The sequence below is a fragment of the Rattus norvegicus genome, chromosome 1 (genome assembly GCF_021556685.1).
Source record: "Rattus norvegicus strain SHRSP/BbbUtx chromosome 1, alternate assembly SHRSP_T2T, whole genome shotgun sequence".
NCBI classification, from domain to species: Eukaryota; Metazoa; Chordata; class Mammalia; order Rodentia; family Muridae; genus Rattus; species Rattus norvegicus.
Genome location: NC_141534.1, coordinates 147,179,571 through 147,202,731, shown reverse-complemented (window position 1 = coordinate 147,202,731; position 23,161 = coordinate 147,179,571). Strand labels below are relative to the sequence as shown.

The window sequence follows — 23,161 nt, the reverse complement described above, 5'->3', positions numbered from 1 at the left end:
ACCTCTGACTTCTCAGCTCAGCCTGTGGCTGGCTCGTGTTTCTTCACCCTGCAGATGCTCTTGGTTAGTGTTTACAATACTGTGAAGGCTCAGGACTGTGTGCGGCCACTCCCCATCTTTAGTGTATGTAACATGAACACATAAGGGAAAAATACTCGAGGGGAGACAAAAGACCAGCAAAGGGGGGACAGGGAGGATGGGGGTGAGTAATAAAATGGTACATGCATCAAAACCCCATATTGAAGCCCTTCTATGTTAGCTTAAGGGAAAATAAACCACGGCCAGAATGAAACCAGCCAGTTCTGCTCCGTGACCTCTGTCACCAGGGGTCCGCTTGAACTCCACAGCTTTTCTTGGCTACCTTGTCACTATTTATTAGAATCCTTGTATGAAGGCTGGAGGGGTGGCTCAGCGGTTAAGCGCACCGGCTGCTCTTCCAGAGGACCTGAGTTCAAATCCCAGCAACCACATGGTGACTCACAACCATCTGTTATGGGATCTGATGCCCTCTTCTGGTGTGTCTGAAACAGCTAGTCTCGGTGTACTCATACATAAATAAATCTTAAAAAAAAAAAAAAAGAACCTTGTATATGGTTTTAGTTTACAGCAAGTGATTCACAATGAAAGAAAGACTTGAGCAGGGCGTGGTGGCATACAAGTTTAATCCTAACATTTGGGAGGCAGAGGCAGGTGGATCTCTGAGTTTGAGGACAGCCTGGTGGACAAAGTGAGTTCCAGGACAGCTTGGGCTATGATCGAAGGCCCTGTCTCAAAAACAAAACAAAAAGAACAACAACAAAACAAACACAATAACAATTTTTTAAAAAAGGAAAAACAAAAAGAAAGGTTTAGACTGTGATCTGATGACACCTGCTGTGAAAGTAACCTCAGGCTTTAAACAGGAGAATGAAAAGGACCTAGTTAAATAAGACGTGACAGCCTCGACAGCCTTAGTTATAGTGGGGAATTTGAGCTTCCCCTGTGTGTAGGGCCAAGGAGGCTTTCTGGACTGAGTGTATTAATACACACTCTCTGGTCTTTGTCCACTGTACAGGCCCTTGATCCCTTCCCAGTGTGCCTGCTCCTGCTCCCTCCCCTGCTGCGGGCTTCCTGAGCAGTTTGGTTCGCCCTCATGCACCCTTTGCTTGCATTGGAGCCATTTCCTGTTTAACCTAGGGCAGGGTTTTTGATGCCTGGTTCTTTTCATTCACCTAATCCAAGGCTCGTCTGTGGAGCTTTTCCTTCTGTAGCTGAGTTCCAGAAGGCCCTCATCACACATACCCTGACATTCACTATGACTTTATTATTGTTTGCTTTCAATCATATGTAGGAAACCCAGGATGAGTCAGCTGTGTTATGGTTGGATGAAATTCAAGGTGGAATCTGGCAGTCCAACAAAGACACCCAGGAAGCACAGAGGTGTAAGTGTCCGTGTGGTGGAGGGGAAAGCGACAGGGCGCCTTAGGTCTGCTGTGCAGGGGAGGTGGCTGGTAGGTATGCTGGGTGAGGTCATATGTGGATGTAGACATGTCCTAAACTGCTACACTAACAATTGTCTTCCAAGACAGTTGCCCTAGGAATCTTTGCCATCAACGAAGCAGTAGAGAGTGGTGATGTTGGCAGAACCCTGAGTGCCCTTCGTTCTCCGGACGTTGGCTTATATGGAGTGATCCCTGAGTGTGGGGAAACATACCAGAGTGACCTTGCTGAAGCCAAGAAGAAAAGACTAGCAGCAGGTGGGTCATGGGGAGGTACATTTGTCCATGAGCTAAGCACTGAGCAAACGAGGAGACAGATGTAAGCCAAGATACTTTAGTGTGGGTAAACAGTATTTAGGCTCACTTTGCAAGAAATAGTCCTAAACTGTGAATGCTTGTAGACCAATCCTATGAGAGTGTGGGGAGGATCCGAGATACTTGGCTGTTTGCCCTTCCTAGGATGCCCTGCCTTTTCTGAATAGTTTTCTGACTTCAGGATTTAGACAGAGGAATTGAAAGAAGAGTGTGGTTGGTTTTGTGATGAGACCTCCTATGTGATCCCTTTTTATAATATGACATGCATGACATAACAGACATTACTTAGCCAAGGCTCAGTGGACGAATGCCATGCCCCCTTACTGTTGCATCCAAGGAACAGGTTTTGGGAAATGTTTAGTTTCTCAAAGCTGACTAGAGTAATCCTCTGGTGTTGGCTATATCAGTGTTGGAGTGGGACTCTGGGTCACTGTCTTTGCCCTTCTCTTTTCTGACAGGAGACAATAACAGCAAGTGGGTGAAGCACTGGGTGAAAGGCGGGTACCATTACTACCACAATCTGGAGACGCAAGCAGGAGGATGGGCTGAACCCCCAGACTTCGTGCAGAATTCTGTGCAGCTTTCTCGAGAGGAAATCCAGGTAGGCCTGTTGCAGGTAAAAAATAAAAAGGCGGAACGACCAGTTCCCGTGCGTATCCAGGTGGTCACTCTCGCTAGTTCTGCCTCTGGCGGGCCACTGGGACTAGTGCTAATTTATCTCAGTGGCTCCACGATGCCCCCATGGTGCATCTCTGACCCAGGCAGTCCACGGGCCATTCCAGTGTGCCACCTTGCCACGTTGCTTTGCTCTCACTCATGGTTCCCTTGGGTTGTTACCATGCCAGGCATACACATCCCAATTCTGTGGTGGGCTCTCTTGAAAGAACACACCACACAATAACCTCTGATCCAATTAATAAGATATAATTTGCCCATCTAGATAGCACAAAATCTTGTACACACCCATCCCTTTAAAATATTCATAATAGGGCTGGAGAGATGGCTCACCGGTTAAGAGCCCTGACTGCTCTTCCAGAGGTCCTGAGTTCAATTCCCAGCAAACACATGGTGACTCACAACCATCTATAATGGGATCCGATGCCTTCCTCTGGTGTGTCTGAAGACAGCTACAGTGTACTCATATACATAAAATAAATAAATCTTATAAAAATATTCATAATAACCTGTATCTATGCTCAGGAAAGAATCTTAACATCTGCTGCCATGTTCTCCCAGCTCCTTCTCTCCTGCTTTTCCCTCTCCTTCTAAAACCTCTGGTCCCGCTTCCCTTCCTTCTCGTCCAATGACAGGCCTTGTTTTATCTTGCCTGCCTTCCCCTGCATAATGGTAACAATCTTCATAGGCCACCTTTCTTCACACAAGAAAGATGCTTGTGTGAGAGAAAGTGCTTCAGGGTTAGTACTGGTTCAGAGGAGAAATACTTGTGGCCGGCAGTCCTGGACGCAAATGTAGACTGTGCAATGAGTTATTTTGGAATAATGATGTTCTAGTGGTTTGGGAGGTGGTAAAGTCTGAAATTGAAAACGTCAATTGTACAATTCAGTGAGTTTCACCGTGTGGTTTTTAAAGAAAACTTGGGTGACCCATTGCTCTGCCTCCTGGCCTTTCGGTGTCAGGGAAACATCAGGCCCGGAACAGAGATGGTGAGTGCAGACAGAGACGGGGGCTCTAGCACAGTACTGTCATGGAGTTAGGGGACATTTCATTCTGTCCTGGAGGAAGGCAGACTGAGTGACATTTTTAACAGGTGAGGAAAGAGGAAAGAATGTTCAGGATGGAAAGGGGAAAGTCACCGAGGGTGGGAAACCAGGACCTTGTGAGGAAAGATGCACGTGCTGCTGACTGCCGCAGCCGAGGAGACTGCAGTGAGGAAGGGACCAGTGCTGGGCCGAGGACTGGAGAGTCTCCCTAACCTCCTTAGGCCAGCCAGGCCTAGACAGCGCTTTGCATGTGGGTCCAAGAACTGGCACCCGGGACTGGAGTGATGCTCCTCCCTGACTTAGTACACAGCCCGATCGCTTACTCCTCCGAAGGCAGTGGCTGGCAGGTACGGCACCCCTGAGCCCGACTCCACTTGCACCTGTCATCTCATGGACACCCACCTGACCCTTCCTGTGCGACCTCAGGAGGAAGTCTCTCACTGTCAGTTATTGCCTAATGTCTGCTACCTTCCCCTCTGGTTCCTGCAAGACTTGACTTCTCATAGTTCTGTTATTATTCTTGTCTGAATTTAATGCTCTGGGTGGAGATTGATCCCGTGGGTCTAAGGCAGAGCTTGGGAGGCCACATTTTTAACCAGTTCCCAGGCAGTGTTGCTGCGGCTACTCTAAGGACTGCTTGTAAGTATTGGTCCACGTACAGATCACGTCTTCCTTACCCAGACACAAAGCCGACCATGATGCTGCACATCTTTAGTCTCAGCTGTCTGGAGGCAGAAACAGGTGGAACTCTGTGCATTCAAGGCCAGCCTGGTCTATGTAGTAAATTCTAGAACATCCAGGAAGACAGAGAGACCGTCTTCTAAAAGAGATAAGAGAAAGCAAAGGCCATAGGGTTTCTCTGGTTTAACCTAACCTGCATTCACATCCTGTTGTAAGTGCCTTGAGAGCTAGTCTGCCCCCAGTTCTCTCTCTGTTGCCGTCTATTTGTTAGCTCCCAACAGAAAACCTGCTATCTTTAGTGAAAATGCCTTCCTTAGTATCTGGCAACAGTCTTTGAATTGTCAGATGCCCATTGGATTTCTCTGCAAAACATTCTCCATGCAGATCTCTCCAGACCTCCTGCCTGCTACCTTGTCTCTGCTCCTGCCTGCCTTGGACATTGGCCCTCTATCACTCCCTCACCCTATGGGGCTCCTAAACCATTAGAGAGGATACTGTCAGGCACCAAGTCCAACACCACCATGACTTCGTTCAAGCCTATGGAATCTGTATGCTGTGCTGTGACCTGAGATCCATACCTCTAAGTCTAGCGCTTTCCACATTCCATCTAGATGCCCAGATACCTCAGACACAGCAGGGCAGAACAATAGAAACTGAAATAAGGGGTTAGGGGGCTTGTCACATTTTGGTTTGTCTCTTTTACAGAAGGTAATCATGGACTCAGGGAGGTGTGGCCTCACACGTCAGAGCTCCAGGAGCCTTCAGGCTTGATGTCCCTCATTCTTAGAACATTCTCAAGGACAGCGCAGAATGCTAGCCACCAGAGTAGCTGCCAGGCAGGAAGCAGAGAGAAGGAGGAGCATCAGGGTGTGCTCTCCGCTCTCCCTTAGGAGCTTTCCCAGAGCACTTAGCACACTCAGATTTTGATGTGCATGCTAGGGCCCCACCCCATCCTCCAAATCTCTAACACTAAGGAAAGAAAGAACGGGCATATTGGTAGGTAATCAGATAAATAAACATTCATAAACATCCTCCCAGCTGCTGCCTCATTCAAGCCCAGACCCTTTTACTGGGATCATAGTAGTAGCACTCTAATTCACCTCATTCATATTTGCCTCAGAATTCTTTCCCAGCATGCTTGTGTGCGCGCATGTCCACATATGCATATATAATCCTATAATCTATACATATAACATACACATAAAACATATATTACCTCTAATTGCAGTGCTTGGGAGTTTGAAGCAGAACGGTAAGAGTTAAAAGCTAGCTCAGACTACATACCAAGATCCTGTCTCAAAAACAAAATAAAATAACTGTGTGTGTGTGTGCGCACATGTATGTATGCGTGTGTGCATGCATGCGGGGGAGAGAGATGTGCTTGTGTGTCGGGGGATGGCACACATGAACACAACTCTTTCTCTAGTTCATTAGCTCTTCTGCCAACAGTGCTGTTTTGTTTTGTAAGATTTATTTATGTATGTATGTGAGTTCTTTATCTATATGTATACCTGCATGCCAGAAGAGGGCGTCAGATCCCATGATAGATGGTTGTAAACCACCTTGTGGTTGCTGGGATTGAACTCAAGACCTCTGGAAGAGCAGATAGTGAGTGCTTTTATCCACTGAGCCATCTCTCCAGTCTGGTGCTGTTTGTTTGTTTGTTTGTTTGTTTGTTTGTTTTAAATAAATTTGATTATTTTATTCCTCTATTCAAAAGTGTTCCTATTGTCCACCTGTAGTAACTAGCAATCGATGCCCTCTGGCCTGGCGAGCAGTGTGCGTTGGGGTGTCCTGCATACTTCTGGGTTTTCACTAGCACCATGTGCCAGTGCTGATGGATGGGGTCATGAATACAGGAATGAGTTAAAGGCCTGACTTTTAATTACTTCATTATTAATGAACAAATCAGCCTGGCCCTGGGAACCATACCTGAGGTCTTCATGCCCAATACTCAACTGAAGATCGGCCATAGATGGACGGAGAGTGAAGTCAGCTGTGTGCTCTGGTGATGCTTTATGTCCATTCTCTTGTCCCTAAATGTGACCAAATGCTTTTCAGAGCTCCATCTCTGGAGTGACCGCTGCGTATAACCGAGAGCAGCTTTGGCTGGCCAACGAAGGCTTGATTACCAAGCTGCAAGCCTGCTGCCGTGGGTACCTTGTTCGACAGGAATTCCGATCCCGGATGAACTTTCTGAAGAAACAGATCCCCGCCATCACCTGCATTCAGGTACTTCACACAGTGAGCAGGCCTCTAGAGCAGGAGGAATAAACTGTCACTATAAAACTGAATGTGTGAGTGTGTTTCTTGTGGCCTCTTTTCTCATCTTTGGACAGTCACTTCCTGTTTGTGACATTAGATGGTTGTGCTTTGGTAGCAAGAGGCATTAGTGAGCACCCTGTCTGTGGAGAATACTTGAACTGCTGTGGTGTATATGATAGTGATATATTCTAGTCACAGTAAATAAAACAATAGTGCTTCAGTAATAGTAACAGAAAAATGGGATTAGGGATTTTGGCTCCATTGCTGCTAGACACCATGGGTCTCTTAAGTTCCCTTCTCTGTGGAATGGGTACACTACTGTGTATCTCCCTCACCTGGTAAGAGTGACGATGACAAACAAGTGAATCAATTGACTCACTTTAAGATGTGACAAGTGTGGGCTAGGGATACAACTCAGGGCAGAGCACATGCAGAGTGTACACAAGGCCAGACATTAGGTCCCCAGCCCCAGAGCCCCCAAACAAGACTGTGTGTACTGTTGTATCGATGTCAGGGAAGTAGAACGTGGCTGTGTGATTCCAGGGAGGCATGGTCTGAGCCTGGTAGAGGGCCTTCTTCCTACAGCGTCGTCAGAAAATTGTACTTGGGGAACAGCAAGCTGAGGGCTTTGTCTGTTTTAACTTTCACTGGTTCTTTGACAATAATGCCATGTATACCGTGTGGTACCTTTAGTCACAGTGGAGAGGATACAAACAGAAGAAGGCATATCAAGATCGGCTGGCTTACCTGCACTCCCATAAAGACGAAGTTGTGAAGGTATGGTAGCTCCGCAGGGTTTGCCCATGTGGGGTGCAAGCGTGTTGTGTTGGAAAGGTCTCCTCTAAGTTCCAGGATCCCTCTTCCACAGATTCAGTCCCTTGCCAGGATGCATCAAGCCAGAAAGCGCTATAGAGATCGCCTACAGTATTTCCGAGACCACGTAAGTAGCCTTGGCCCAGCAGACTGCTCAGGTGACTGCTTCTGTGTATGCAGTGGACAGAAGAGTAAAGGAATGTCTTCTTTCTCCCGTAGATAAATGACATTATCAAAATCCAGGCTTTCATTCGGGCAAACAAAGCTCGCGATGACTACAAGACTCTCAGTGAGTAACCATGGCTCAGCGGTGAAGAGTTGAGGCCGTGCTTGGGAGCCCTCAGGTCCTGAGTACTCTCCCCGGATCTCTTTGGTTGTCCTGAAGGCAAGGCATGGGGGAAGGGTGCCACTTGTGATTAAGCCCCGTTGCTAACATATGGCTGGGTGTCTTGCTGCTTGCCGATGTAGCCCCTGTGGTAACACAGTAACAGGACTGAGGAGCTGTACTTGGTGGTTGTCTGAGCACATTCAAACCTAAGAATTAATATCTCATGTGTCACTAGAGCTTCAAGACAGTACTGACCATAACTCAGACTGTTTTCTGGTAAGTCGGGGTCTTTGTCTGATCCATAATTTCTCTGTCAGTCAATGCTGAGGATCCGCCTATGATTGTGGTCCGAAAGTTTGTCCACCTCCTGGACCAAAGTGATCAGGACTTTCAGGAAGAGCTTGATCTTATGAAGATGCGGGAGGAGGTCATCACCCTCATCCGTTCCAACCAGCAGCTGGAGAATGACCTCAATCTCATGGATATCAAAATCGGCCTGCTGGTAAAGAACAAGATCACCCTGCAGGTATGGACAGGGATGTGGAGACTGACACGGTTTTGAGAGAACCCTTTTCTAATTCCACCAACTCTCATTTTCTCTTCTTCATTTTTGCTTCCTTAGAGACTAAGACTCCATTTCTAGATATTCTGGTTCAATGAATCCCCTCATTTATCCGTCTATTATCTTCACTTTTATTATAAATAACACCCCAGTCCGTGTCCACTATCCTGAGGACTAGTTTGCTTAGGACAAGGTCTCTAACTGCTAAGCTCCGTTTCTGTCCCATCCCCATGGCGAGGAGTGCAGACTCACCATTGTGCCCAGCTGACTTTGTTCCCAGAATTACGTTTTGGGTGATTTTTTTCCTTTAGGATTTTAAACTTTAGATATTTTGGAGTTTAGGCTATTTATTTATTTATTGTTTAATTTATTTGGGACACACGTAGAGGTCACAGGCTGAATTGCAGCCTGTTTCTTCTAACATATGACACGCCCCAGAGGTCAGTCGCAGGTTGCCAGGCGTGGCTGCAGGCGCCATTACCTACCATTAGCTTCCTCATCAGCACCCCCATTTGTTTATTATTTTATGTGTATATGTTCACATGCTGATACACCTATGCACCACATGGATGCCAAGTGCCTAAGAAGGTCTGAAGAGCATGTCAGATCTCCTGGAACTGGAATCACAGCTAATTGTGGGCCACCATGTGGTTGCTCGGAGTTGAACTCAGGTCCTCTGGAAGGACAGACGGCATCTTAACTGCTGAGCCATCTCTCTAGTTGTAACCAGCCTTTTTTTTTTTAAACCTTCTGGTTGTTTATTTGTTTATTCATTTCGGGCAGCATGGGAAATTGACCCAAGGTTTTGCACATACTAGGCTGAGCTACATACCCAACCGCACTCCAGTTGCCTTCCACCTAGCTTTGTGTAAATTTTATTCAGTGACAGGATCTTGATATGTTGTCCATGTTAGACAGTCTTGTACTTGTTTTTCTTGACCTTGAGTGACTAGGATTACAGACAAGTGCCATCATGCACAGCTAAAGAATATGTTTATGTGTCTGTTTATTGTAATGCTAGATAGAACCCCAGGTGTTAGGCATGCTGGTTGGGTACTCTGCCCCTGAGCTGTATGTCTGTCCCTTAAGATATGTACACCCTCAGTTGGTAGCATCCTTGAAGCCGTGGGTTTCACCTCACAGATTGCATAAACTAGGCATGGTGGTACACGCCTTCACCCCTGCACTTGGGAAATGGAAGCAGGAAGAGCAGAAGTTGAAGGTCACCCTTAGCCACAGAGCAAGTTGAAGGCCAGCATAGGGTACATGAGATCCCTTTTGTTTTTAAGATTCATGATTTTAAAATCAACTCCTAGAAATCGTTACATGGACATTTCCCCTCTGATCCCACGGGAAATCCATGGCTTGAGCTCTTCACAGTGAGGCAGCTGTAGGAGATGGAGTTACGGGAAATGGGATGACATCAGCTGTGTGGTGGGATTGGCCAGCGGTGCTTCTTCACAATGCCCACGGTCTCTGCTCCGCCAGCTTTTGATCAGTGTGGGTTTCTGTTTCTAGGATGTGGTTTCCCATAGTAAAAAACTTACCAAAAAGAATAAGGAGCAGTTGTCTGACATGATGATGATAAACAAGCAGAAGGGCGGGCTCAAGGCCCTGAGCAAGGAGAAGAGGGAGAAGCTGGAAGCCTATCAGCATCTCTTCTATCTGCTACAGGCGAGTGGCGCCCCCCGGAGTCTCACCTTGTCTCCACTGAGGGTTATGTGAGGGGCTGTCTTGTTTTCCTTCCGTATGTTACAATCCTTGGAGTTCTACAAAGCGTGAACTTGGGAGGGATAAGTTCAGGAAGCCTCGGCTCTAGGCAAAGAGCTACAGACAACTGAGGCATGCTGGGAGCAGGAGAAATAGCCTTCCCCGGGGAAGAGCACACCCACTGGCTATCCAGTACCAAATGGTCGGCCTGAAAATATGCACACAAGTAACATTATTCAGACTGACCAGGTTATCATTATATATTTATATATCAACAATTAAAGAAAAAGAGGCCATGAGCCAGAGAGCAAGAGTGGGGTATATAAGAGGCATTGTGGGAGGAAACGGAAGGGAAAAATAATAAAATTATATTTCCAAAATTAATATTAAAAAAAGCATGAATGAAAAGACAAATTGGCCTTTATATTACCTAGAAGTTTCTGATGTGTTGTTTTATTTCAGACCAACCCTACCTATCTGGCCAAGCTGATTTTTCAGATGCCACAGAACAAGTCCACCAAGTTCATGGACTCTGTGATCTTCACGCTCTACAACTATGCATCCAACCAGCGGGAGGAGTACCTGCTGCTCCGACTCTTCCAGACGGCACTGCAGGAGGAGATCAAGTATGGACGTGGTGGGCAGGCGGGCCAGTCACCAGAGATGGGGCGGACCCAGACCAGCCTTAGCCTTTCCTTGGTCTCAACTTGTGAGAAATACTGTTTTTAAAAGTATGTACTTTAAAAAAAAAAAGCATGAGTGGAAAGAGAAACCAGCCTTTATGTTATCTAGAAGTTTCTCTATAGCAAGTATAAAGTGTTGTTAACTGTCCAGCATAGCTGCACATTCCTGAAATCCCAGCATTCCAGAGGTTGGACAGGAGGGTGATAGTTAACAGGATTAACGCCCAGACCAGGTCGTCACACCTAAGGCCTTCCAAAGTGTCTTAGTTAGGGTTTCCATTGCTGTGAAGAGACACCATGACCTAGACAACGCATAAAGAATAACATTTAATTGGGGCTGGCTTACTGGTTCTGAGGTTTCATCCATTATCCTCATGGCAGGAAGCATGGCAGCATCCAGGCAGGTGTGGTGCTGGAGGAATTGAGAGTTCTACATCTTGTTCTGCAGGCAAACAGAAGACCAGCTTGTAGGCAGCTAGGAGGAGGGTCTCACAGCCCATCCCCACAGTGACACACCTCCTCCTCCAAGGCCACACCTCCTAATATGCCACTCCCTAGGCCAAGCATATGCAAGCCACCACACAAAGCATTACTGTGTCCAGTGTGGTCACCCGTCTGTCCCTGTCTAGGTCTCCACTCATCAAGAGGCAACAGAACCAAACTAGGCAGAAGCTGAGCCTCACCACTTATTACTGTAGCAGTTATTACAGTCAGAAGTGACTCGAGAGAGAGCCAGGAGGGACTGGTAGGATGGCTCAGTGGGTAAAAAGTGCCAGCTACCAAGCCTGATAACCTGAGTTTCATCCTCAGACGGACCACGTGGTAGAAAGAACTGACTCATTCTCTGACCCTCACATATATTCTAGGTAAAGAACTGTACATATTAAAGAGTGGACCAGTATGGTGGCTGTAATCCCAGTATCCAGGAGGCTGAGGCGAGAAAATTATACTGTCTCAAACGAAACAGAAAGTATTGTCAGGAGGCAGTGACAGAGGCAGGAGGATTAGGAGTTAGGTTAGCTTCAGCTACACAGAGAGGCTTTACCTCAGGGGAAAATGATGTGATGGTCCTGGTCCAACCATGACCCTTACACCTGAGTGAGCAGGTTCTGTGAGTGCCAGGAAGTGCTTCCAGAGGGACATCTATAGGTCGGTAGATTCTGAGATCAGTTTAACTTTAATTTGTGTTTGGCATCTCACAGGTCAAAGGTGGATCAGATTCAAGAAATCGTGACAGGAAACCCTACAGTTATTAAGATGGTTGTAAGCTTCAACCGTGGTGCCCGGGGCCAGAATGCCCTCCGGCAGATCTTGGCCCCTGTTGTGAAGGAAATTATGGATGACAAGTCTCTCAACATCAAAACCGACCCCGTGGACATTTACAAGTCTTGGGTTAATCAGATGGAGTCTCAGACAGGAGAAGCGAGGTATGGTGATATTTTGTGTGTTTGCTGTTTTCTGTATCTTTTTCAAAAAGCAGTTACTTTCGATTTACAAAGGAATGGTTTTTCAAACAACTTTTCCTGCCAGGCATGAGGTGGGTGCCTCATGTTCACAGTCTTACTCAGCACTTGGGGTCTAGAGGCAGAAAGCTCAGTCCTAGCTACATAGTGAGTTCTGGGCCAGCATAGACTACAGAGAAAACACACACACACACACACACACACACACACACACACACACACACACACACACACACACCCTCTCTCTCTCTCATTTCCTTTGAGAACTATGCTGTAAGTTGTTAAGTTGATAATTCGCTTATTTAGCAAATACTTACTGAGTGCCTGCTATATGCTAGCACTGTTAGATACATGTAGGATTAAACATAACAGTGAGTGAGACATGGATAGCATAGCCCTACAGGTAAGGCTCTTCCTGTGTGATTCTGGAGAACTGAATTTCATCTCCAGAGTCCACATAAACGTGAGGAGAACCATCACCCCCGATGATGATGATGATGATAACTATAATAGTAATTGAAGCAGATTTATTGAAGCCTTACTCCTTCATAGCTTATTGGGGAACAGAGACAACAAACAGATAAATAAAAGTTACATCCATGGAAAGGCTTTAAAACTTTTGTAAGGTATTCTACCAGAGTACAGGAGAGTGCTAATGTTCACAGGCAGTTAGGGAAACCATCCGCTGAGGTGGGACTTTTTTGGGGGAATGCCCTGCTGCAGAGGGCCTAGCACTTGAAAAGACCCGGCTGTAACTGGAGCAGTTGGATGGGAAGGGCTGTGTATTTGGGATCAGGAGGAAAGGATGTGGGTAGGGTGAACCATGATCTGTGCCTGGGTAGAGCTTAACCAGGAATACATTAGTTATGGGAGATGAGTCGGCCATAGTGAACTCTATCTACCACAGACAGACAGACAGACAGACAGACAACAAAGGCATGTCAGTCAATCAAATTTGGTAAAGCCAGGAAAACAAAAGTTCAGAGAGCCATGCTGCTGCTCTTGCTGTTACTCAGGTTGGGGAGGACCCAGAGACTAGATGTGTGGGACTCCGGTGCACCAGGGCGGGTTAGATGGCAGGAAGCGTGCTGGGTAGCTTTCGCACCACTTGCCATTCGATGACATGGTGGTGCATGCGTGTAAAGCCAGCATTGTGGAGGATGGGGCAGATATTCAGAATGAGCGAGACCCTCTCTCAGCCAAACCAAACCAAACCAAAAAATGTGTCACTGTAGATGAGTCACGAAGTGTTCTGAAGCGTTAAGACACATCATTGAGTTGAGTGTTCTGTAGTCTTAACACTGGGAGTCTGATCTTTTCTGGGCATCGTGGAAACTTTTCTGTGTTTTTGGTTTTTTTTTTTTTTTCCTGTGCTGGGACTTGAACACTCAGCTCAGCTCTCAGCTCCACCACCTGCCTCTGCTCACTGCCTTTGTCTGTCTGGGAAGTGTGGCCTGTCACCCAGGCCATTCTTAGATAGCGGCCCCATGAACACTGCTCAAGGTCACTAAGTCAATCGGTCATTTACAAATCTGAATTCTACTAGCCAGTTCAGTAGTTTTTTCTTGTTAGTGTTTGTAAGAAAGTAGTGTTTCCTGATTTTCACAAAATGGAAACTGATGCTTTTTTTTTTTTTTGGTTCTTTTTTTCGGAGCTGGGGACCAAACCCAGGGCCTTGCGCTTCCTAGGTAAACGCTCTACCACTGAGCTAAATCCCCAGCCCCCTGATGCTTTTTTAATTCCAGTACCTGTGAGGTATGTGAAGCCACCTGACATATAATCATCATAGGTCCCCACTTTTCCCTTCTCCTTAGCCTCCCCACACAGTACTTAATCATACATTACAAATACTGTCCTGGATCTCATTCAGCATGCTAGGACAGTCATGCCCCTGTCTGCTTATCTCAGTTTACCATGGTGACCATACCCAACTCGCCACACGCTGGTAGCTGGAGCGGATGAAGTTTATCAAAATCCTTGAAGTAGCAATCACGGGGCTCAATCAAGATGCCAGCAAGGAACATCTGTTCCTTGGCTTCTTCAATTTCTGGTGGCCTTTGGCCCTGATTGGCTTGTGGCCCTGTGATTGTAGTCTCTGCCTCCCTGGTTGCCTCTGCTCCCCTCTGTATACTAAATCTCCCTGTCTCTCTTACTAGGTCACCTACTTTATATTTAGGGAGCACTTGGATAATCTATGAAAATCAGTGCTCCTTTTTTAACCTTGAAAATACCAGAAACCTCCCTGTATTTCTTTTTATCTTTCAGCTCCTTGTCTTTATTTCCTTCTTGTTACATGTAGGCCCATGTTGTAGCACATCTGCCATTCCTATGCCAATCTGTCTGTCTCTGTCTGTCTGTCTGTCTCTCTCTTCCTTCCTCCCTCCCTGCGTCCCTCCCTCTCTTTCCTTTTGGACAAGTCCTTCTGTATTCCAGTCTGGCCTTAAATACCCTGTGTACCAAAGTACACCCTGAGTATCAAAGATGACTTTGAACTCAGATCCTTCGCCTCCGCCTCCCAAGTATGAATTGTAGAGTCTGATTTATGTGCTGTTGAGGATTTAATCCAGGGCTTGTGTGTGCTAGACAGACAAGTCTGTCGTCTGGCCTGCACCCCCAGCCTTGTTTGACTAGCCCAGTGCCTCAGCTCCTGTGTCTGTCTGTCTCCCCTGACGTGGAAAGGTGCCATGTCCTTGGCTGTGCTGTCTCTTCAGTGCCTGTGGGTCTTCCTGGTCTGCACTGTTGCCCCTTCGTCGTTGTTCATACTTATTGTCTCTGGGTCAAGCTGAAACACTGCTTTCCCACATCTCCCATCTGTGTCTGTCTGTCCATCTTTATTTTTACAGTGAGCCTGGGTGGTCTTTCTGCTTAAAATGTGTGTGTCTGTATGTCTGTATGTCTGAGTGTGTGTGTGTGTGTGTGTGTGTGTGTGTGTGTGTGTGTGTCTGTGTCTGTGTGTGTGCGTGTGTGTGTGTCTGTGTGTATGTGTGTGTGTGTGCGTGTGTGTGTGTCTGTGTGTGTGTGTCTGTGTGTCTGTGTGTGTCTGTGTGTCTGTGTGTGTCTGTGTTAGGGGAAAGGGAGCATGTGGAGGTCAGAGGATAACTTTGTGAAGCTGGTTTTCTCTGTCCACGTTTCTGTGTGGTCTGGCTGTGAGGGAGCCTTCCTTCCTTTCTCCATTCTGAGTAGAGGCTCCTCCTGTGATCTGCAGATCAGCCTACTGCTCAGAAGCGTTGTTCTTCTTCATTGCTGGTGGTTAACCTGGGGTCATGGGTACACCAGGCCAGCGCTACATCACTGAGCTAACCTCTAGCCCATATAGGGTGTTTATGATTACCTGCTGTGAGACTCAAGAGAAGATCCGATGGCTTCCATTTGTTTGTGGCTAAGTACTTATCAGGGCGTGTGACACATGACATGCGGCATCCAGCTCACAGCTGAGAACCCAGACTCAGATTCTAGCCTCGCTTTACCAGCCTGTGCAGAGGAGCCTAAGTTAGCTAAGCTTTCTGGGTCTATTTGCAAAAGACAAGTTCCTGCCCCTAACTATTCCCGGGGGTTCGTCTAACATTGCTGGGGATCGTCTCTGTTTTCTCAGCAAACTGCCTTATGATGTGACCCCTGAGCAAGCCTTGTCTCATGAAGAAGTGAAGACGAGGTTAGACAACTCCATCAGGAACATGAGGGCTGTGACAGACAAGTTCCTTTCAGCCATCGTCAGCTCTGTGGACAAAATCCCGTAAGTGCCAGCAGTTGTGACCCCAGATAATGCCTGGTTGGTGGTGCCCCCTGCGGCCTGACCTTACTCTGTTTTGTCTGTCCCCCAGTTACGGGATGCGCTTCATTGCCAAAGTGCTGAAGGACTCTTTGCACGAGAAGTTCCCGGATGCTGCCGAGGACGAGCTGCTGAAGGTAGGAAGCGGAAAATGGCGGGTTCCTCCCTTCAGTGTCAGCCCCCAGTGACCACAGACCAGCAGAACGGGCCTGAGTTCTCCACTGTGAGCCTCCAAAGCAGTCATAACTAGGAGGCAGTGGTCCTCAGCAGACAGTCTCTATTCATCTTTAAAGGCCCAAGTGTACCAAGTCTAGTAGGCAGTGGGAAGTTCGGAGTCCTCTTTTCTCTGGAGCATTGCGCCCTCTCCTGGTGGCCAGGTGAATAGCAGCAAGCACAGGGCTCTGCTGAGGCTCTGCTAATTCTTCTTGCTCCGCTGTACTCCCTTCTACTCGTGTTTTTACTACCTTTTAAATCTGAACGCTTTTCTCTTCTCTCTCCTAGTTCTGTGCTTTCCTACAGTGAGGCCTCGATTCTAGACTTTCTGTCCAGGTGAATTAATTTTATTTTTTTCTGGAACTCTAGGGGAGATGCCATGATTGTCCTTTCGTTCTCCTGTGGAAGACGTGTGTTGAGTGAATCTCATTTCAGAGGCATGAACGTGGCCTTTGCAGTCTGTGGCATGTGGATGGTGGGGTTTAGACAGATGGCATTGTGCTAACTAGGTCATCTTAAGGACTTACTTTCACCGTGCTCTATGGCTTCCTAAAAACCCACCTACAAAACCCACAAAGGTGTTTGACATCAGCCTGAGCTGCTGCTATAACATGAACAGAAGGTGTCCTGGCGTGTTGAGTCACACACCTTAAATGCTACTTATATATTCTAAGTCTACTCCTCTACTCGTCTCTGGGACCAGTTTCAGTCCCCTTATCCTCCCTACACACATCCATTTGAGGTTTAGGTCTTAAAGGAAAGTGTATGTGCATGTATGCATGTTGGTGTGTGTCTCTTGTTGACCTTCCTCATAGGACTGCATTTTCTCATTTTCATTGCTAGCAAAGTCCCACATGGCGTCCTCAGTGGTCTGGTCTTTAACGCCCAGGCTTCTATTTCAGATTATTGGTAACCTGCTTTACTACCGATACATGAACCCGGCCATCGTTGCTCCTGATGCCTTCGACATTATTGACCTGTCAGCAGGAGGCCAGCTCACCACAGACCAGCGTAGAAATCTGGGCTCCATTGCAAAGATGCTGCAGCACGCGGCTTCCAACAAGATGTTTCTGGGTGATAATGCTCACCTAAGCATCATTAATGAATATCTCTCTCAGTCCTACCAGAAATTCAGGTAAGGGACAACGTGGATGACTCCAAAGAGTCCGTGGGCATGTTTTCATCTGAGTGAAAAGGCAAGGTTTACCATTTCCCTCACTTCTCCAGCTCCTGAGTTGCAGGATGTGTGTGTGTGAGAGAGAGAGAGAGAGAGAGAGAGAGAGAGAGAGAGAGAGAGAGAGAGAGAGTGTGTGTGTATGTGTGTGTGTGTGTGTAAGGCTCAAGGGCTCCAGAAATGGATGCAGGCATCATAAAGATTTTCATATGCAATAGTATTTAATATATAAGGAGTGTCTATGCATTAAGCCATGCTCACTCTAATCAAGAGAAGAATTGCAGAGTGCTTTTGACATTTAGAAATTACCACTTACTTTTGAGTGCAGTGCCTGGAGCAGTTCCTGAGAGGTAAAGCGCACAGGTGTGTGAGAGCCATTTTAAGTTTTACTTGAGTGATTGTCGTGGGTGGACTAGAACTGGCAAGAGAACCGGCTGCCCAGGTTGCCAGGCAGGAATTGAGCAGCAAGCATGTGGCCACTTTTCTAGAATCCCATTGGCCTGGCTGGTTTGTCTGTGTGCCCTTCCCTTGGCTGCCCTTCCAATGGCACTGGCTGGTGTTTACTTTCAGACGGTTTTTCCAAGCCGCTTGCGACGTCCCAGAGCTACAGGATAAGTTTAATGTGGATGAGTATTCCGATCTAGTCACCCTCACCAAGCCGGTTATCTACATTTCCATTGGTGAGATCATCAACACCCACACTGTAAGTGCTTTCCCTTAATTACTGAGTTGCATCTCTCTGCCCTTAATGACTGTCCCTGGCACCTGCTTCCTCTCTGATGGATGGCCAGGCATTTCACTTTGCTGTGATCTTAATTCACACCGCAACGCCTTGGTTTTTCCTTTTCCTTTGCTCTGCTGCTCTTTGGCGTTGCTGGGACTCGGATCCAGGGCCTAATGTGCAGTAAGTGCTCTGCCTCTGAGCTACAGCCCAGTCCTACTTTATACTCAGACATCTATTGCTCTGCAAGGTACTCCTAAGCCACTGCCAGCCTCAGTATTAGCCACACTGACACTGATGTCTGCCAGAACCTGTGATGGACTCTAAAAGTCCGTTGTGAGCTTTGTGGCTTGGTGAAATGCTCTCTTATATCAGCCATTCACCTTACTCCTCTCACAGGACCTAGAACACCAGCTTCTTCCTCTCTGTGGCTGTGGATTTTTCCTTTGGAAGCTTCCTGTTTGTGTAGAGTTTTCAAGCACAGTTTCCTTCTCCCTCTGGAGACATGTAGATCAAGAATTACAAGTGTAATGATGTATGTAAAATGTTGATGGAATTTCAGATCCTGTCCCCTCTGAAGACATTACCAGGGACAGTAGCATGCATGAGACTTTGTTGAGTGGCAGGAAGATGATGGCATAGTGGCTCTGGGTGCTTTTTCTGACTAAGAAGATGCTGCCTGTTGGCAGAGGTTAAAAACTAGCACTGGAAAAAAAACCAAAATAGCTCACCAAAGCAAGTCCCTGAGACACTGAGCAAATCTCAGTTGTATTGTGCTTGTCAGGTGCAGTGATTTTAGTCTGTATCCTGTGCCTTCACACATGGGAACATTTGGATCTTTTTTGACCAGGCCAGGGTCTCCTGGGGTTTTATAGTGTGCGGGGTTCTGTGACGTCCAGTGTGCTGCTCTGTCCCTCACAGTTAACTAGGTTGGCTTGTTAGTCCTTTGGCTGTGGCACTTTTGTTGGTTGGTGTCTTTTGGGCAGATACCTGCTTGGCCTTGCTGGTGGGGACAGAGGGCTGAGGGTGATCAATCGCTGGTTCTTTGCAGCTCCTGTTGGACCATCAGGACGCCATTGCTCCAGAGCATAACGACCCCATCCATGAACTGCTGGATGACCTTGGAGAGGTGCCCACCATTGAGTCCCTTATAGGTAATGTCCTTAATTAGCTACTGAAAAGCTGAGAGGAGGATGTCATTGTCTCTCTGATTTTGCACTGTACCAAATTCTAGATACATTGTGGGAAACAAAACCAGCATAGATCCCATCTGAGAGGAGCTGAGTCCAGTGAAAGATACTTTGAAATACAAAGACAAACATTAGCATATATAATTTTGAATGTGTATGTTTTATAAAGGAAAGGCTATTTTGAGAGAGAATTTGGATGTTACATTGTTGAAATCTTTTTGAGATGGGGGTCAGAGCTGGATGGAGGTGTCTCACTTTGTAGTCCTTTCTGGCCTAGAACTCACTAGAAGACCAGGCTGACTAGACTCCCAGAGATCTACCTGTCTCAGCTTCCCGAGGGAGAGGTGTGCATCACTGTGACCTAGAAAAATGGTTTCCCCCACATTTATGAAGTTACAGTGTTATGGACCCTTTTCCTTAACCATTCAGTGTCTCTTCTTTTACTTCTCTTGTGCTTGCCACACTCAATGTGTTGGTTTAGCAAGAGTCATATTGGGCCTGAGTCATATTTATTTGTTTTATTTTCCCTCCAAAGTGTCTTTTTATTGCATTGATTCTTTCCACACTCCCGAAACTGCAGGAGAAAGCTGTGGTAATTCAAATGACCCCAGCAAGGAGGCGCTGGCTAAGACTGAAGTGTCTCTCACACTGACCAACAAGTTTGACGTGCCTGGTGATGAGAACGCAGAGATGGATGCGCGGACCATCTTACTGAAGTGAGTACTGAAAGGGAGAAGGGAGTGGTTTGAAACCCTGTTTGCTGGGCCACGCTGGGTCGTCCGCCCACCCTCTCTTGCCTCTCTTGCCTCTCTAGCCTCTCTTGCCCACCACAGTCCGCATTGCCCTGCACAGTACTTGGACTTTTTTTGCTAGTATTATACAGTTAGAACCTTGGTAATTCTGCCCTGCGCCTGCTCCGCTGTGGTTCCCTGCTCCTTGTGCAGCACTCCACTGGGTGCTGTAGAGAGGCATCTGTGGTGCGAGGGTGCTTCAGCTGCTGCTTAGATCCGGTGACAAGGAGGTGGAGCATGCCGCCATGTTGAAACACATTCCCATCTTGTTACAGTACAAAACGTTTAATTGTGGATGTCATCCGGTTCCAGCCAGGAGAGACCTTGACTGAAATCCTAGAAACCCCAGCCACCAATGAACAGGTACAATTGAAGGTTTCACACTCGTCCTACACAGGAGAAGCTTTTCTGTGGTGATAAGTGCATGGGATGGGGTCAGTGGGACAGAGAAGGGCTTAGACCCTAGGGTGAGCAGGGGTCTCTCCTCGGGACAGTAGTAGTTAGGGCTCATTTGTCTGGGAAGTTGGTGACTTCTGAATCCAGATGGTGCCCTCAGGGCATGAAACCCCTTTCCCTTCAAACAGAAGAAGAATAGGAAGGGAGAAGGAGAGGGAGAACGAACACAGGATGAACGAGAATTTAATCTGGGGCAGAATCAGTCCGTCTGGTAATTTAATGAGTGTCCTACTGTTGTAATTAGATGAAGTACCTTGGTGCAAGATGTGGTTCCAAACTTAAATTCCAATTAGGAAAAGGATGAGACATCTACCTGAAATCATAGGGCCATTAGAAATTAACCACAGTATTGATTATAAAAATGCCAGGAGTTGCTGGGTATGGTAGGCATGCCTTTGATCCCACCAAATATCTCTGTGAGTTGGAGGCCAACCTGGTCTACCTAGCTAGTTTCAGGCCAGCAGGGCCTACACAGTGAGGAGCTGTGTGTCTGTGTTTTTAAAAAGCAAGGGAGAGGTTAGGAAAGATGGCTGAGTCTGAGGAAGGGAGCTTGTTGCTATTCCAGTGTTTGTAGCTGCTTGGGAGCAGAGGGCAGCAAGAGCCTGCTCAGCTCAGGCGGCCTCTTGGGAGGAGCTCGCAACGGCATACTAGACACGGCTCTACATTGATTTATGTGGTTCTATTGAGCCTCATTTAGAATAAAGTGACAGGGGCTTCTGTAGCTCAGCATCTGCTCTCCTGACTATACCTAGTGTCAGGGAAGCTGGGCATCTGGATTCACAGATGCGCGTTCTAGATGGAATGAGCTATCTCCCCTTCGTGCTGTTCTCTGACTGGCACTCGGGAGAGGGAGGAAATGTGTGCAGCAGTCTGAGAATTGTATCCGAGTGCAAATGCGCTCTCTCTAAGTCTCGGGCTCCTGTGTGAACTGATGAGCACATATTGTGTTGATTTTCCCCCCATCTGCAGGAAGCTGAACATCAGAGGGCCATGCAGAGACGGGCTATCCGCGATGCCAAAACCCCTGACAAGATGAAAAAATCAAAGCCCATGAAGGAGGATAACAACCTCAGCCTCCAGGAGAAGAAAGAGAAGATCCAGACTGGCCTAAAGAAGCTAACGGAACTTGGGACGGTGGACCCAAAGAACAGATACCAGGAACTCATCAACGACATTGCTAAGGTACAGTGAGCAGTGGCGCTTGGCCTTATTTACAGATGCTTCGGGAGCGCTGAGGTACGGCCTCTGACTCTCACAGCAGGACTTCACTTCTGAGGTGGATATTTTTATGTGGTCTAAGTTAATGGGGTGCCAGCCTTCATTCACTAGAGTTTCTGGTGTCTGAGTTTCTCGTCACTCTTAAAGAATCCTCCAGACCGTTTGTTATGATTGCTGTGGGATATGTAAAGTTGGTAGTTGCATGATCAACTCGATTTGTTTGACTCACCCCAAGCCAGGGCTCAGGGTTCTACTGTGACTGAGGAACTTGGTTCTTTCTTTTACCTCCTCTCAGGGCAGTGTTTATGAGGTGTCCAGACCAGCTTTGCAAGTAAACCTAAGCACACAAAAATCAGGGCACATGCTTCCCCGTTGCTAGTGGATATAGGCCGATGAGATTGGAGTTTCTTTTAGGTTTCGAGCGCAGGCCGCCGCCTGGTAAGGTCGGCTGGCAGGTTTGAGCTCAGCGCAGACGCGCTGTAGTGGTCATGGACCATGGTGGTTCAGGAGGCACAGGCCGCCTGTCATCTTTTCCCTGATTGTCTTGGTTGTGCCTCAGGATATCCGGAATCAGCGGCGATACAGGCAGAGGAGGAAGGCTGAGCTGGTAAAGCTGCAGCAGACCTACTCGGCGCTGAACTCGAAGGCCACCTTTTACGGAGAGCAGGTGGATTACTACAAGAGCTACATCAAGACCTGCTTGGATAACTTGGCCAGCAAGGGCAAGTGAGTCTTCGTTTTCAGTCGTTCCAGGGCGGGAACCAGCGGGGTGGAGAGAAGAAGAAACAGCTTCTAGCATGACAAGAGAAGTGTTTTGATTTTTATTAAATTTCCTGTTGCTAATATGGGGAGGGAAGGGAGGGTGTGTGTGTGGGTGTCAAAGGACAATTCAAGAGTTTTTCCCTCTGTCTGCCATGGCTCCCAGGAACTGAACTCAGGTCTCCAGGCTCACTAGGGAAGTGCTTTACTGGCTAAGTCATATTGATGACTTGAGGTTGAATTTTTCTTTTCTTTCTTTTTTTCTTTTTTGAGATAGGATCTCACTGTCTCCCGATTGGTTGGGAACTCACTCTGTAGTCCAGGCTGGGCTCGAACTCAGATATCTGCCCGCCCCTGCTTCCCAGGTGCTGGGATTAAAGGTGTTGGTCACTGCTGCACCTGGCTGCCACTGAACTACAGCACCCAGGACCCACCTGCTGCATTACTTCTTGATTTTGCTTAGGATGTGTGCATAATGCCTGGCTCCGTTTGTTGTTGTGAGGACGTGGGGAGATGGGAGGAGCTTGGAGATGTTCATTGCTAAGCTCTTGTTCTCAAGTGTTAGTTCCGTCTAGGTGTTAGTGAATGGTGGAAGGGGGACGTCTAACTTGACTTCCAAATCTCCCCCTGAGCATGATGGTGCACACCTGAAGTTCCAGCATGTAGCAAGCCTGTCTCCAAACTGACCAACCTCGGAAAGATTTTATAGACCTCAGGCTCCCTGATGCCTGTGGGCAGGATCCTGGGCTGGTCACAAACCTGAGCCCGCCAGCCTTACACGGAAGAAATTGCAGACACCCAGCCTTTTCTGCTTAGAAATTTCAAAACTCAGAACGGTTGAAGAGCCCATG

The 23,161-nt window shown here is 47.3% G+C and overlaps 1 protein-coding gene across 1 annotated transcript in view; it reads left to right on the top strand.

Moving 5' to 3' along the window:
- The window catches only part of Iqgap1 (IQ motif containing GTPase activating protein 1), a 90,151-nt gene that overhangs the window by 56,251 nt on the left and 10,739 nt on the right, over positions 1 to 23,161 (top strand). The window contains 20 exon segments of the mRNA NM_001108489.1: positions 1,331 to 1,421; positions 1,569 to 1,736; positions 2,252 to 2,394; positions 6,257 to 6,427; positions 7,154 to 7,237; positions 7,329 to 7,400; positions 7,493 to 7,562; positions 7,919 to 8,127; positions 9,682 to 9,837; positions 10,336 to 10,499; positions 11,759 to 11,983; positions 15,612 to 15,752; positions 15,841 to 15,925; positions 16,904 to 17,136; positions 17,746 to 17,878; positions 18,948 to 19,050; positions 19,667 to 19,802; positions 20,153 to 20,240; positions 21,303 to 21,515; positions 22,111 to 22,277. Of these exon segments, the coding sequence (NP_001101959.2) occupies positions 1,331 to 1,421; positions 1,569 to 1,736; positions 2,252 to 2,394; positions 6,257 to 6,427; positions 7,154 to 7,237; positions 7,329 to 7,400; positions 7,493 to 7,562; positions 7,919 to 8,127; positions 9,682 to 9,837; positions 10,336 to 10,499; positions 11,759 to 11,983; positions 15,612 to 15,752; positions 15,841 to 15,925; positions 16,904 to 17,136; positions 17,746 to 17,878; positions 18,948 to 19,050; positions 19,667 to 19,802; positions 20,153 to 20,240; positions 21,303 to 21,515; positions 22,111 to 22,277 (2,852 nt within the window).